The sequence below is a fragment of the Nipponia nippon genome, unplaced genomic scaffold, assembly GCF_047370975.1.
Source record: "Nipponia nippon isolate SJK-2023a ecotype South Korea unplaced genomic scaffold, ASM4737097v1 scaffold_5, whole genome shotgun sequence".
Classification (NCBI taxonomy): domain Eukaryota; kingdom Metazoa; phylum Chordata; class Aves; order Pelecaniformes; family Threskiornithidae; genus Nipponia; species Nipponia nippon.
Genome location: NW_028262369.1, coordinates 30,291,993 through 30,304,315, shown reverse-complemented (window position 1 = coordinate 30,304,315; position 12,323 = coordinate 30,291,993). Strand labels below are relative to the sequence as shown.

Here is a 12,323-nt window from a genome sequence, read left to right as displayed (position 1 = left end):
GCCGCCAGGGTTGTACCATTTCCCAACTGTTCAGCTACCGAAAAGACAAAAAAAACCCCAAAACTTGTGGGGAATGAGGAATTTCTGAGTGTTGGTGATTTTTTCTTGCAACAGTTTAATAAAAAGGGTGTAAAACCCCTAGCTGTCCTGGGGTTATTTCAAACACTGAAAACCAAGAACAGCTTTGCCCGTGTGACAGCATCCCCCTCCCTTCCCGGAGGGCCCCTGCCTGCCAGCCCCCGCCACCTGCCTCTACTACCCCTGGCCCTGGGAGCAGCCCAAACCTCTTCCTCAGCATCGCTCCATCACCCGCCAGCACCTCTCCCCTGGCCCAGCCCTGCAGGTAACCCCCTTTAGTAAAAAAACCCATGCACGGGCGATCTGGACCTGGGAAGGAGATTTCCTCCTTTTTGCCAGTTTAAGATGGGGGAGGTTGGTGGTTTCAGAGGATTTGGGGTCTATGCTGGAAACCCTTGCTTGGGCTGGGACCCCTTCCCGGGCAACTAATTCCACCTAACATGCCAACCCATGCACCAGCCTCCCACCTATTATTTACAAAGAGGTGTTAAAACCAAGTGGAGATGGAAATGATGGGGCTCTGAATTAAGCCTGGACGGGCTTGCAGACACCCACTCAAATCCTCTGTGTTTCCTTGTACCTCAGCACCCTTGGAAAGGAATGAGTGCGGTGGAAGATGTCCCCACTCAAGGGACTTTTTCCTTTCCAAAGGATGTTTGTGGGTGCGTTTTTTTTTACTGTAGCATGGTAGAGATTTCTGTGCCTTGACACCTCTGCAGAGGGCAAGGATGGGCTTGGGGCAATCACTCCATCAGGCATCAGGCAGCGGGTGAGAGATGGGCCTGATGCAGCGGTGATGGCATGATGCGGTCCTCAGCTCCCAGCCACCACAGCAGCAGCCTCCCGCTCCCCAGTCCCTCTGTTTCCCAAATGCCCTCCCGGGGGGGCAGCGGGAATCAGAGGATCAGTTCAGTCACAGACATCAATTTTGCAGCAATCCAAGCACGTGGAAGGGAGGCTAATCCCACCGGTGCTTTTAGTGCTTCCCCCCGAGATTTGGAGAGGCTGTGACCTCCTACCAGCCTCGGGCAAGTGAGGACCCTCCTAACGCCAGAATAAATCCAGCGCTGTAGTCCAGCCTGCAGGCATTGGCCCAGCTGAACCACCACCATTTTCACACAATAAAACCAAAAATTTCAAAGCATACTATTAAAACCCCTTTATAACCCTATGTACACGCACACTGTTGATGCATCATTGACTCCTTTTGCCTTTTTGTTGCCTTTTGAATTTAAAAATCCCCCAGTCCAAGGGGATGCTTCACTAGCATTTTTTTTTTCACTTACCAATTCTGAAATTCATCTTCCTTGAGAGAAGCTCTGGCCCTACAGATATCACTAGGGAAAATCTAGGAGAACACAACAGGCTTGGAGCTCACCCGCTGAGCATTACCGGCACAAAAATCAGGAACTGGGAGGGCAGCAGAAAACACCTATGTACCTTTTCATTCAGTGGACACTGCATGACAGCATTAAACAGAAGTAATCCCACGTCATAAATACAACCACCCCAAACGATCCAAAGTTAGGTAGAAGGGAAAGGAAGAAAGGAAAAAAAAAAAAAAGGAGAGAAAAAGAAAAAGTCTTAATCCTTTTAATAGTTCTTTTGCTGAGGGTATTTTTTCACCTCTTTAAAAAGATACAGTCAAAAGCTCTCGGACAACAGGAACACGTGGCCCCAGCTCCTGCTCAGACCAGTTGTATACGCCACAGGCTGGAGAAATGCTGCAGCGCTGGTAGGTTTCAGCAGTCTCCAGTGCCACGTGGAGCTGGAAAGCCTCGGTGGCCTCCACCAGCAGCAAAAGAGGAGTTTCATGTCTCAGCCAGGTGACTGTTTAAAAAGCAGTGGTCATTAAACGGTCTGAAAACCCTCTAAATGCTGGAGAGGTGCTGGCCACATCTCCTGCCCCTCTGCAGAGTCACATCATAAGCAGTATGTACAATGAAGATGACTTCAATGTTTTTCTTCTTTGTACGATCACGTACCTAAATGCCGAACGTCCATCTGGTTTGGTCTTGTCCTCGGCCAACGCGCTGGCCGCTCCATCCCGGGCTGAGGAGGACAGGGAGCCCGAGCCCCTGAGGAAAGGCAGAGTCACAAATCCCATGGGCACAAGTTCCAGCATCTGCACGCTCGGGTCTCGCCTCCCCACTTGGTGCTTCGGGAGCGATGCGGAAGGTCATCACCGCTGCGCATTGCCTTCTACGGGGAGAATGGCATGGTGCAGGCTCCGCGTGTGCTTTGAATCTAGTGTTTCGTGCTCTTCCGTGAAGCTGTCCGGGCTTGCTGCTCCATCTAAAGAACTTCCACAGCTAGAGTTAGGAGACAACATGTCCTGCAGGAGGTCTTCCTGGACTATCCCAGAGTCTTTGTTCACTTTGCCCCTTTGGTTTCCTTCTTCCTCCTGGTCATTGAGCAGCTTGGCCAGGAAGTTGATGTATTTCATGGCCAGGCGCAAAATCTCATTCTTGCTCAGTTTTTTGTCAGGCGGGTGGGTGGGAATGAGCTTGCGAAGCTCTGCAAAGGCTCCATTGACATTCTGCTGTCTCCACCTCTCCCGGCTATTGGTAAAAATGCGACGAACCACTTTCGTATGAGGACCTGCAATTGCAACCAGGCAGAATTAGGAGCAGGGCACAACAGGTCATTTATTACTTTGCTGAATAGGTCACCGTTTCCCAAATTAAGTGATTTATTTTAGTGACATCAGCAAGGCAGTGAAACAGGAGTTTCCAGCTAACTGGAAGCTAACCTGATGAGCTGAGGTAGCTGTAATTTCGGTCCAATCCAGTGGAAGGGAAAAATGGAGTTGTGTCTTTTTAGATGTCTCCTGAGATGCTCAAATTTACCTCTCCAAGGAGGAAGGCTTAGGCCATGACACATGTGCAGAAGGCTGCTATATTTTTAGGGTATCTCAGCAGCAAAGGTCCTATTAAAAGGTTAGGTTCCAAGATGGTTTTATTTTCTATCCCAAAAGTGTCTTAAGGACATACCATTGGGACAGGAGGAAATAAGCTTGAGCAGAGGCTTTGACAACTCTAAGATCCAGAGATCTTCCCTGATGTAGGCAGGATCCAGAGCTGATAATAGAGACCATAGGATTGCCACCAGCCCTCTGGGTGGTTTGTATGAAATGAGGTGGCAGGATTCGCCCCATAGCAATGAGGACAGGTAGCAATGTGACCCACAGAGTGAAAGCAGTGTCCTTGCTGGTAGGGTGATCACAGGTGGAGGATGAAGCAGTTTCACAGCTGCCCTGAGGACTGCCTGCTCTCCCTGCACATCATGACAAAAACGCACCGACAGTAATTGGAGAAGGGACTCTAAATTGCTAGAGGTGTCCATTTGGCTCAGTTACATAGGAACTCCGGTTAAATCCCTGTAATTTTACAGCCATATTCCTGACAGGGCATGTTACACAGGATGGACACACAAAACACATACATTCTCCTTTCAGATCATCAGGGTAACTCCTGTTGGCACGAGTGAGACATTATGTTGGCACTAGGAGAGACCCAAAAGCATGTCTACCCAAAAGTAATGTGCTACAGGAGTAGCAACACTGTAAATCAGGACTGCAGCTCCTTGGGTCTATGGAAACAAGTTCACGTAAGGAGACACCACCATAAGATGCTTTTATTATTACATCCTTTCCATCCTCACCTCCAGGAGACACCAACAGTGGAAGGACGCAGCAATCTCATGAAACTATGGGAGAATGACCACGGCAGAAACCCCGATTGGATGGGAAGCATCACATACAATGAAAATCATCACAAAGTATGAAGCAAAGACTTGCAGATAATGGTGAGTCGTACCCCACAAGACAGGCTGTGGGGATTCCCATCTGCACCATCTCTCCCCTGTAGCCCCACACTGAGACACTTGCCTAACTACTACCTCCTGGGCATGGTGAGCAGTTTAAGCTGGCAGCTTTGCCATCACCCAGTGAAAACAGCATCCCAAGGGGCATTTAAACATCATTATTTGTATATAGCAAAACTCTTGGCTGCTTTGACTGTGGCAGAGCAGCCAAACAGATATGATTTGTGAGGCATCCTAGTCAGGCTGCACCTTGACAGGTCCCACCTGCCATGATGTGAGAAGAGGAATCCCACACTCTAGCTGATTAAACACCATCATGCTTTCCCCCCCTTCAGAGGAAACTGAGCCCCTTCAGGCCAGCACATCACACAAAATACCCCCCACCGCAGGGTTTGCATGGGGACACACTCCCAAGCAGCCAGATTAAGGCTACGGGCTTCTCCAGCGTGCAAGCAGCCATAGAACTCACTTCTCGCAGCGTGCTCAGGAGCAGGGAGTCCCCCAAAATCACAAAGAGCCCCTGGGATAAGCCGGGGGATGTCGGAATGAGAAACTCGTCTCCGACCTCTAAGATCCCAGTCTGATGCTTTAATAAAGCCAATTTTCCACTCTCAAACAGCACGTAAATGCCCTTTGTATGAACTAACGTGCAAGAGCTCACAGAAAGGGAAGGTTTCTTGTCCCTGCTGGGCACAGCCCGCTGTGCCATAGGGTTGGGGGGGGGGGGGGGGGGCGCTCAGGGGACCTCAACAACACTGGGCTGCCCTGCACTGTTAGTAAGGCAATGGAGAATGTGCTGCAACCTCCTACAATAATACAACAGCTTTGACACTTAAATGTTCTTTCCAGACAAGACAAAGCAACCAGCCTTGAATACAGAAGGAGATGCAGCTTAAAACCTTTTTACTCCCATAAGGGTATGAGAAAGAAAACCTTGGATACTGGTTATTTAAAAAAAAAAAAAAATCTCAACAGACTTCCAGTCTTCGCAGGCTTCAAACATGCATCTCTATTCACTGAAAGTTGCCAACTAAAAGGCCCTTTATTCATAAAATTTTGAAATCCGAAAAAAGACCTGTTCGTTTTCATCCAGGGGCACCCAAACCAAGCTCCAGCATATAACACAAATTCAACCGAATTAAACATATCTTTTAGAAAGAGATCAGGTTTTGGCCAAAATGTGTCAAGCAATGGAGAAATTTTAAAAGCCCCATAGCTGTGTTATAACAGAAGAGATTTATTTCTCATAAAGAAACTTGCCTCATAATTAATTCAAGCAGTCGGCTGAGAATTTTTGCCTGGATTTTGTTCCAACTGATTGACTGATGCTTTTTTAAATCGTAATTAGAGGTTTGAGGAAAACTAGCAAAAAGATGAGATTCCAAAGTTGCAGAATATCCTTGCAGATGCCTTTTTACATTTTTATCTCCATTTATATCTATTTTTAAGAAGATATTCAATGCACCAAACTTTCCCAAAAATGGCTAAAGAAATAGCTGCAAAAAAACCACCACTCATTTCTTTACAGAGGAAACCAAACACCAAGTGCCTAGCAAGACTCTCCTGCCCTTCTGCACCTCCCGAGGGCTGAGGACCCACAGGAGCGATGGTCTGGTGTGCTGCGGACGTCACCCAGCAGCTGACCATCGGAGCGACAAGCAAAGCCCAGCAGACAGCACAGATGCCTCAGCATGGGACGCACATCCCTACAAATTGCTCCTGTTTAGAGAGCATCATCTGGTACCTATTTTTCCCCAAAAAATTCTGAGCCTAGTCTTGGAAATTCACATGAGCCAGAACCTGCAGGATTGGGCCCAATCTATACACCCACATTACCTGGCAAGCACATATCCAAAAACTTAGTTACAACCAAATATCTCTGTAATCCCTAATATCTAATTTAATAGCAAGTCAAAAGCTTTAGTCAGGCACCGTGATTTGAGGGACTTTGACTGTAGCCACTAAGCCTCTGAATCGAAACCCAGACAAAAAGACCTTCTTGTGCCAGGGGCTGAGACAACCCCACGGGGCCACGGTCTGAAAGGACCAGGCAGACAGAGGAGGGCAGAGAGCGGGGAGAAAGGGACTGACGAACGCAGATAATGCCCTGAGCCCATCATTTTGTACCGTGTTATTTTAGAGTGATGTGGATTATGATTTGATCTGATTTTAGACAAGACGGGAAGAAGGAAAGGGACAACTAGCTAGAAAGAAGGAAAATTAATTGTCTGTCAATTGAAATACAGCGTTTACAATTGCTAAAGAGAAAACACATTTTGATGGATCTCATTTGTACGGGCTGCTAACTCTGCAGATAAACGTGTCAGCCTTCCACGTCCAAATTGTTCTTGCAAATACCCCTTTGCGTGGGCAGCGCTGCCGCCTGCACGCAGCCTCCCGCAACCCACACCGGCTGCCTGGGAGCAGGCAGCGGGATCCTGCCCTGCTGCCTTCCTTTCTTTGGAATTATCCTGCCGGTCTGACGGAGATCCCTGCACCTGGGACCTCTGCTCGGACACCAGACTGTCAATCTCCACATCTGCTCCCAGGCTCTGCCACAAGACCAGACGCAGGATATTTCTCCACAGCAGACTGCAGCACGGTGTGGATATGTACCGAATATCCACATATGTACTGAATCAAGCTGTAGGCAAGCTGGCAAAGGGACCAGCCACAATCCTGCTGTGACCCTGCAGACATTAGCACAGGTTTAGCCCTTTGCTCCTAGGCAGTTTAAAGGCAGGTGGGATCTTTCTGCCCAAGGCTGTGGTCCGCGTTAGGAACGACTCGTGGCTGAAAGGGTTTGCAAACACAGTGTGTCACTGCAATGGCCCTGATCCAGCCTCTGCACTTCAACAAGGACTTAAATTTAGTGGCTTCCTTCGGATTTAATCTCTAAGCAATTTGCAGAACAGGGATGTAATTAACCATACGTTGAACTGCTAAAGCAAATCCACCGAGCACGCCGCTGGTCATTAGTCGGGATGGATCTGGGCTCTGCTGTACAGAGCCTTACCGCGGGGAGCTACCCTGCCACCACAGGCACCCTATTTGCCTTTTATAATTTGGGGGTTTTAATCCCAGCATGTGGCACCGTGCAGCACAAACTCGCCCCCTTCAACAGATGGGGAACCCCCCCAAAAGCCAGCGGCGGGGACGAAACGCTCTCACCATCGGTGATCTCCATCTCGTAGGGAGAGGGTCTCCTCTTCACCCGGCTGCTGCCATACATGGAGAAGGAGTCCGGTTCGCCGAAAAACCCGCTGCAAACGAAAGGCAGAGAGGCCGTGAGGACACACGGACACCGCCCGGCACGGCACGGCCCGGCCCCCGGAGCCGGCGGGAAGCCGAGCAGCTCCGTGACTTCGGAGGGAGCTCACGGCTCACGAAGCGGAGCCGGGGTCGTGCGGCGACACGGCACGCGGCCGCCCGGGGACACGCACCGAGGGACGGCAGCCCTGCGTGGGCAGGGGGACGCGAGCGGCCTGGGGCGCCCGGGGTAGCGGCTCCCGGGCGAAACTCACCCCGACCCCGCGGCGTTCTGCCCCGCAGCCGGCGGGCACGGCCGCCCACCCGGGCCGGCCCCGCACCGCAGCCTCCCCCAGCAGAGGAGGCGGCAGCGGGGCGCGGGGCCGGCCCCGCACAGGCGGGCTGCGCTCTGCCCCTGCGAGAGCGTTTTCTGTCCCCTGCGCTTATTTGCGGGACCCACCGGAGGACAGAGAGCGTCCCGGGGAGCTCCGAGGCTCCACACCAGCTCTCGACAAGTACCGCCTTTACTGACGGACCCCTTCGCTCTGCCCGGGGCATTTCTACCGTGAATTATTTGTTTTTTCCCTAGGAACGAGAGGTTTTCGTTTCTTTTTTTTTTTTTTTTCCTTTCTTCCTTTGCAAAGTTGCATGCAAACCCGCGATGACTAAGCCCCGAGCCCCACGCGAAGGAAGGGATGCTGCTGCTGCTGCTGCTGCTGCTGCTGCTGCTGCCGCCCCCCTCCCTCCCCGGCACCGAGCCCCGCAGCCGAGCGGCGTCTCCCCTCGGGGATCCCGAGGGTGGGCGAGACACGGACCTGTTGATGGTGGCCAGCGGCTGGCCCAGGTTGTAGAGCATGGCCCTGCCGGGGGGCTGCAGCGGGAGCGCGGGGGGGCTCAGCTGCACCATGCGGGCCTCGCAGGCGGCCTCGGCGGCGCGGCACGGCTCGGCGCCCGGCGCTCTCTGCATCGCCTCCCCCGCCGCCTCCCGGCTTTTTATGTCCAGGGAGCCCCCCCGGCGCACCAGCTCGATGACGGGGACGGGGGCGGCGGGGGGCCCGGGGGAGGGCCGGCCCGCCTCCTTGGAGGCCCCGTTGAGCAGCAGCTGGGGGTCGGCCGGCGCCTCCATGCCCCCGCGGCTGCTCTCCGGCTCGCTCGTGGTCTCCGCTTCCGAGTCGTGCCGCCGGGGGGGGCGGGCATCGCGGGGGTCACTGGGGGGCGGCGGGGCGGGTGGCCTGTCCATCGTCCTGCGGAGAGAGGCAGCGGTGAGGGGCGGCCCCGGCTGGAGCGGGGGGGGGGGGTACCCCGCCCCGGGCACCGCCCCGACGGGGGGGCCTCGGGCTTCGCCGCGAGAAACGGGGGGAAACGGGGGGGAGGGCAGGGGAGGCATTAATCACCCAAAAATCAATTAGGAGTGAGCCGGCGGGACGGGCCGGGGGTCCGCGGGGCCACACCGCCCAGCCGTGCGGCTCCGTGACATCACGGAGCAGCCCTGCCGTGACGTCACGGAGCCCCGCGGTGACGTCGCGCAGCGCCCCGGCCCCGCACGACGGACCGCGCAGGAGGCTCCCGGGCCGGACCCCCCGGTCCCCCACTCCGCAGCCGCGCAGCGGGGCCCCAGCACCGCGGGGTTTCCGCGGCCAGGCGCGGAGGGCCGCCACCGTCCAGGCGGCTGGTGCAGCGAGGGGGCTCGGCCAGCACCCGGCGCGCCGCCGTGGCTGGGTGTGAAATTATGCAGCCAAATTACGGCCGGGCGGGAGGAGGCTCAGTGTCCCCCCCACCCCGTTTGGGGGAATTTCTCCCCGTTTTCGGGCCCCGGCGGTGTTTGCCGCCCCGCGGCCCCAGCCCCATCGCGGCCCGGCCCTGCCGACAGCGGCCTCAGGGGCCACCGCCTCTCCTCCCATTTTAATTTGTTTATTATTATTATTTTTAAAAGAGCGAAATATACCTGAAGGCACTTTTTGGGGGAGAGGGGGTTAAAGCAGCCCCCAGCGGAGCCAGTGCCCCCGCGCCTTCGCTACGGCAGGAAGGAGGAAGGGGCCCGGCGCGGAGCAGCCCTCCATCCCCGGCCGCGCATTGTCCCCCTTCTCCCATGGAACGAATACTGTCGCGACAGGGCGCCGAGGGCAGGGAGCGATATCGCGACTATCGCCATGCTCTTGCTCCCACCAGCCCCCTCGTTCGTTTTTTGTTTTGTTTTTTTTTTTTTTTATTTATTTTCTATAAATAAGGGGCGTCGCGGAGCAGAGAGCTGCCACACAGCGGGTCTCATCCCCATCCTTCTCACTCCTTCGCCTTGGGTAATTTTTTTTTTCCGTTTCTGCTGTGCTGAATTGCGAGAGAAAACCCTTTTTTTTTTGGCCATATCTCACCATCTCTCTTGAAAAATAAAAAAAAAAAGCCACCCAACCTAAAGCACAAGCTCTCTGCCTTCCCTCCAGCCCCCTTCCCGCCAGCCCTCTAGAAAGAAAAATCTAATTGCCTATTCCGATATTGTATAGGAAGAGATTACTCACATGTGTCATATTTAAGTAGGGACACCGCAAGTCTCTCCTGTTTCAACAAAAGCGCTCTCAGTGTCAGGCTGAATTTACTCCTCCCACCTCAAGGTACTTACGACTTTACAGAGAGGAAGGACACCCGCATCGGGATAAAACTGCTAAATCCTGGGAGGAAGAGAAGGGGGGGAGAAAAAGAGGAGAGGGTGGATCTCGTGGGCCCGGATTGCGGAGATCGGTGGAGAGAGGGGTGCAAGGGAGAGGGAAGGAGGGGACGGCACCCTGGGGCGGTCCCTGTTATAGGGGACAGCCGGCCACCCCCGGGTGTCGTGTGTGTCCCCCCCCCCCGCCAGCCGCCGGGCGGCTCGTCCCCGCCGCCTCGCACACGGGGCCACAACGCGCGGCGGCCACGGCCTGGCGTGGAAAAAATAAATAGATAAATAAGGAGTGACAAAAAAAAAAAAAAAAAAGACAAAAATAAACCCTATATTCGGGGCGAATTGGGCGGTTTTTTGGACACATTGCAAGCCCGGTCTCCCCGGGAGGAAATCCCAGACGGGGCCGGAGACGGAGTTGTTTTTCTCCCGATGGGCTCGCAAAGAGCGGCGGCGTTTCTCCCACGCCCGGCTGGAAAATTTAATTCCTAAAGGGGCAAATTTAATTCCTAAAGGGGCCGGTTACCGGCAGCGCTCCCGCCCGAGGTGCCGCGACGGCCGGGGCCGGGCCGCCGGCGGGGTGAGCCCGCTCCCCGCTCCGGCCGCGGATCAACAGGAAGGCGAGGACGGTTCCCCCCCCGCCAACAAAATCACGAAAAATAAGGTTCTCCCCTTCGTAAAAAACGAAATAATCCCGATGGCGGCGTCTCCCGCTTTCGTTAAAAACGAAATACACAAAACCGCAAGTATTTTGCCTTCATTTGGGGGTGATTTCGTTTAGAAAAATGGGGGGGCACTTAATTCCCCGCCCGCTGGTTTCTGCTCCGCAAAATCCTTTTGTTTTCCAGCCGCGGATCGGGAGGAAATTTCCAGCCCAGAAACGCACCTCTCCCTCGGTCCTTTGTAGGGAAATTGCCCCAAAGTGGAGGGGCGGGAGGGAGCGGTATATGGGGGGAGCCCCCCCCGGGAACAAGCGAACAGGCCCCGGCCAGGCCGGGTCCCCCCCTCGCCCGGCTGAGGCTGGGAGAAGCCGGGCCCAGCGGGCGCTTGGCCCCCGGCCGGCCCCCCCACCTCCTCGCTGCCACAGCCCGGAGAGGAGGGGAATGCACCCCACATTTTCAAAAGGGAAAGCGTCTTCTTCTCCTCACCACCCGGCATCAAAGAAGAAAAAAAGAGATTAAAACCCAACCGCGGAAAAGACTTGGGGTTTTTCCCCCCCCCCTCGCCTGTCTCTTACATGGGGCAGAAGCCCCCCAAGCACCCCTCGCTGCCCCCCAAAACCCCAGCCCGCCACCCCCACCGCCCCGGCCCGCTGCAGGGCCGGATTCCTCTCTACTCACCATTTGCTTTTCATTGGGAAAAGTGAGTGGAGCCATTTTGTGGCCTACGCATCGCGGCTATATTTGTAGTAAGTGTTGGGTGGCTTCAGCTGGGGAGGCTCTAATTCCACATCACGTCCAGTTTCCTATTTAGTATGGAGAGCGGAACACTACTGCAATGTGGCCGAGAGAGATAAAACCCCAGCAGTGGCCCGCCTGCCCTGATAAGCTTCTAAACCCATTATTTATGAAATGATTCATTATTATTTGGCAATTTTATCGAAGGAAAGCGGAAAATTATTGCAGGGATATGCATAGGAATAACTCCAGAATGCATGCCTTCTAGCTTTTTATGTGTGTGTGCTTAGATGCTCTTAAAAAGACACTGAAAAAAAAAAGAGTAATAAAAAATTGCACTGTGGCAGCCCGCATCTGAATAGCAATTCTTTATTTTAGTCCTCTTGGAGGTTATTATGCCACTACCTTTTTTTTTTTTCTTTTTTTTTTTTGATTAAATATGGAACACCTACTCCGTTCTTAATTAAATTTAATGAGACAAAATAAATTGTTGGAGATGCTGAGAGAGAGGGAAGGGGTGTGGGCTGCTTAGGGACAAGAAGAGGTAAATAAAGCACATGGAGAGGAGATTGTTTGGAGAGAAGCGGCCCCATCCCCAGCCTTCCTTCCCCCCACCGTGTGTTTTTGCTGAAGGGCTGAACTGGGGCTCCCTGCCTCATCTCCCGTGCTGGGGCGGGGGGAGGCCGAGCATCCCTGCCGGGCCGGGGGATGCTCGGGGACGGGGAGCGGGGCGGGTACTGAGCCGGCACCCCTCGCCCTTGGGAAATTTGGGATGGGAGCGGAGGGGAGAGCTCGGCGCCGGGGCCAGGGCCGAGCCTGGAGGAGAGAGGCCTGGGGAAGGGGAGAAAGCGCCCTTGGCCGCCCCGGAGCGGTGCGGGGCAGCCAGCGGGGCTCGGGGGCCGGGACCGGCTGCGCGCCCCGTCGGGGCTGGGGCTCAGCCCGGCCGCGGTGGGCTCCGGGCCCGGGGGGACGGGGACACCCCTGGCCTCCGCCAAAGCCAAAGCCGCCCGAACGGAGAGGCTGCTGGGGGACGGGGAGACGGGCGGGCGCGGGGGTCGGGTGCCCTACGCGGCGCTTGCAAGGCGACGGGACGCCTCTGAAACCCTCCCCAAATCGCCAGAGGG

General features: G+C 54.6%; 1 protein-coding gene across 3 annotated transcripts; it reads right to left on the bottom strand.

The window, feature by feature from the left end:
- Positions 1 to 1,655: 1,655 nt before the first annotated feature.
- TAL1 (TAL bHLH transcription factor 1, erythroid differentiation factor) lies at positions 1,656 to 11,297 on the bottom strand. 3 transcript variants are annotated; one of them, XR_015698814.1, is made up of 5 exons: positions 11,143 to 11,285; positions 7,968 to 8,396; positions 7,075 to 7,166; positions 2,064 to 2,679; positions 1,656 to 1,908 (listed from the first exon to the last, which is right to left on the bottom strand). XR_015698814.1 is itself a non-coding variant. In XM_087732042.1 (5 exons), coding segments are annotated over exons 2-5 (942 nt in total). In that variant the 5' UTR covers positions 9,668 to 9,815; positions 11,143 to 11,297; the 3' UTR covers positions 1,656 to 2,260. The 3 variants fall into 3 exon arrangements, 2 of the variants coding, with proteins under 2 accessions (XP_087588168.1, XP_087588167.1); XM_087732042.1 differs by adding an exon at positions 9,666 to 9,815 and having other exon boundaries at positions 1,656 to 2,679; positions 11,143 to 11,297; XM_087732041.1 differs by having other exon boundaries at positions 1,656 to 2,679.
- Between the last annotated feature and the right edge of the window lie 1,026 nt (positions 11,298 to 12,323).

Excerpts from the sequence above, each read along its gene's own strand:
- TAL1 (XM_087732041.1), bottom strand. Across the intron at positions 7,167-7,967 it reads CCGCTGGCCACCATCAACAG|CGGGTTTTTCGGCGAACCGG; the intron begins GTCCGTGTCTCG and ends TTTCGTTTGCAG. Across the intron at positions 2,680-7,074 it reads CGAGATGGAGATCACCGATG|GTCCTCATACGAAAGTGGTT; the intron begins GTGAGAGCGTTT and ends TTGCAATTGCAG.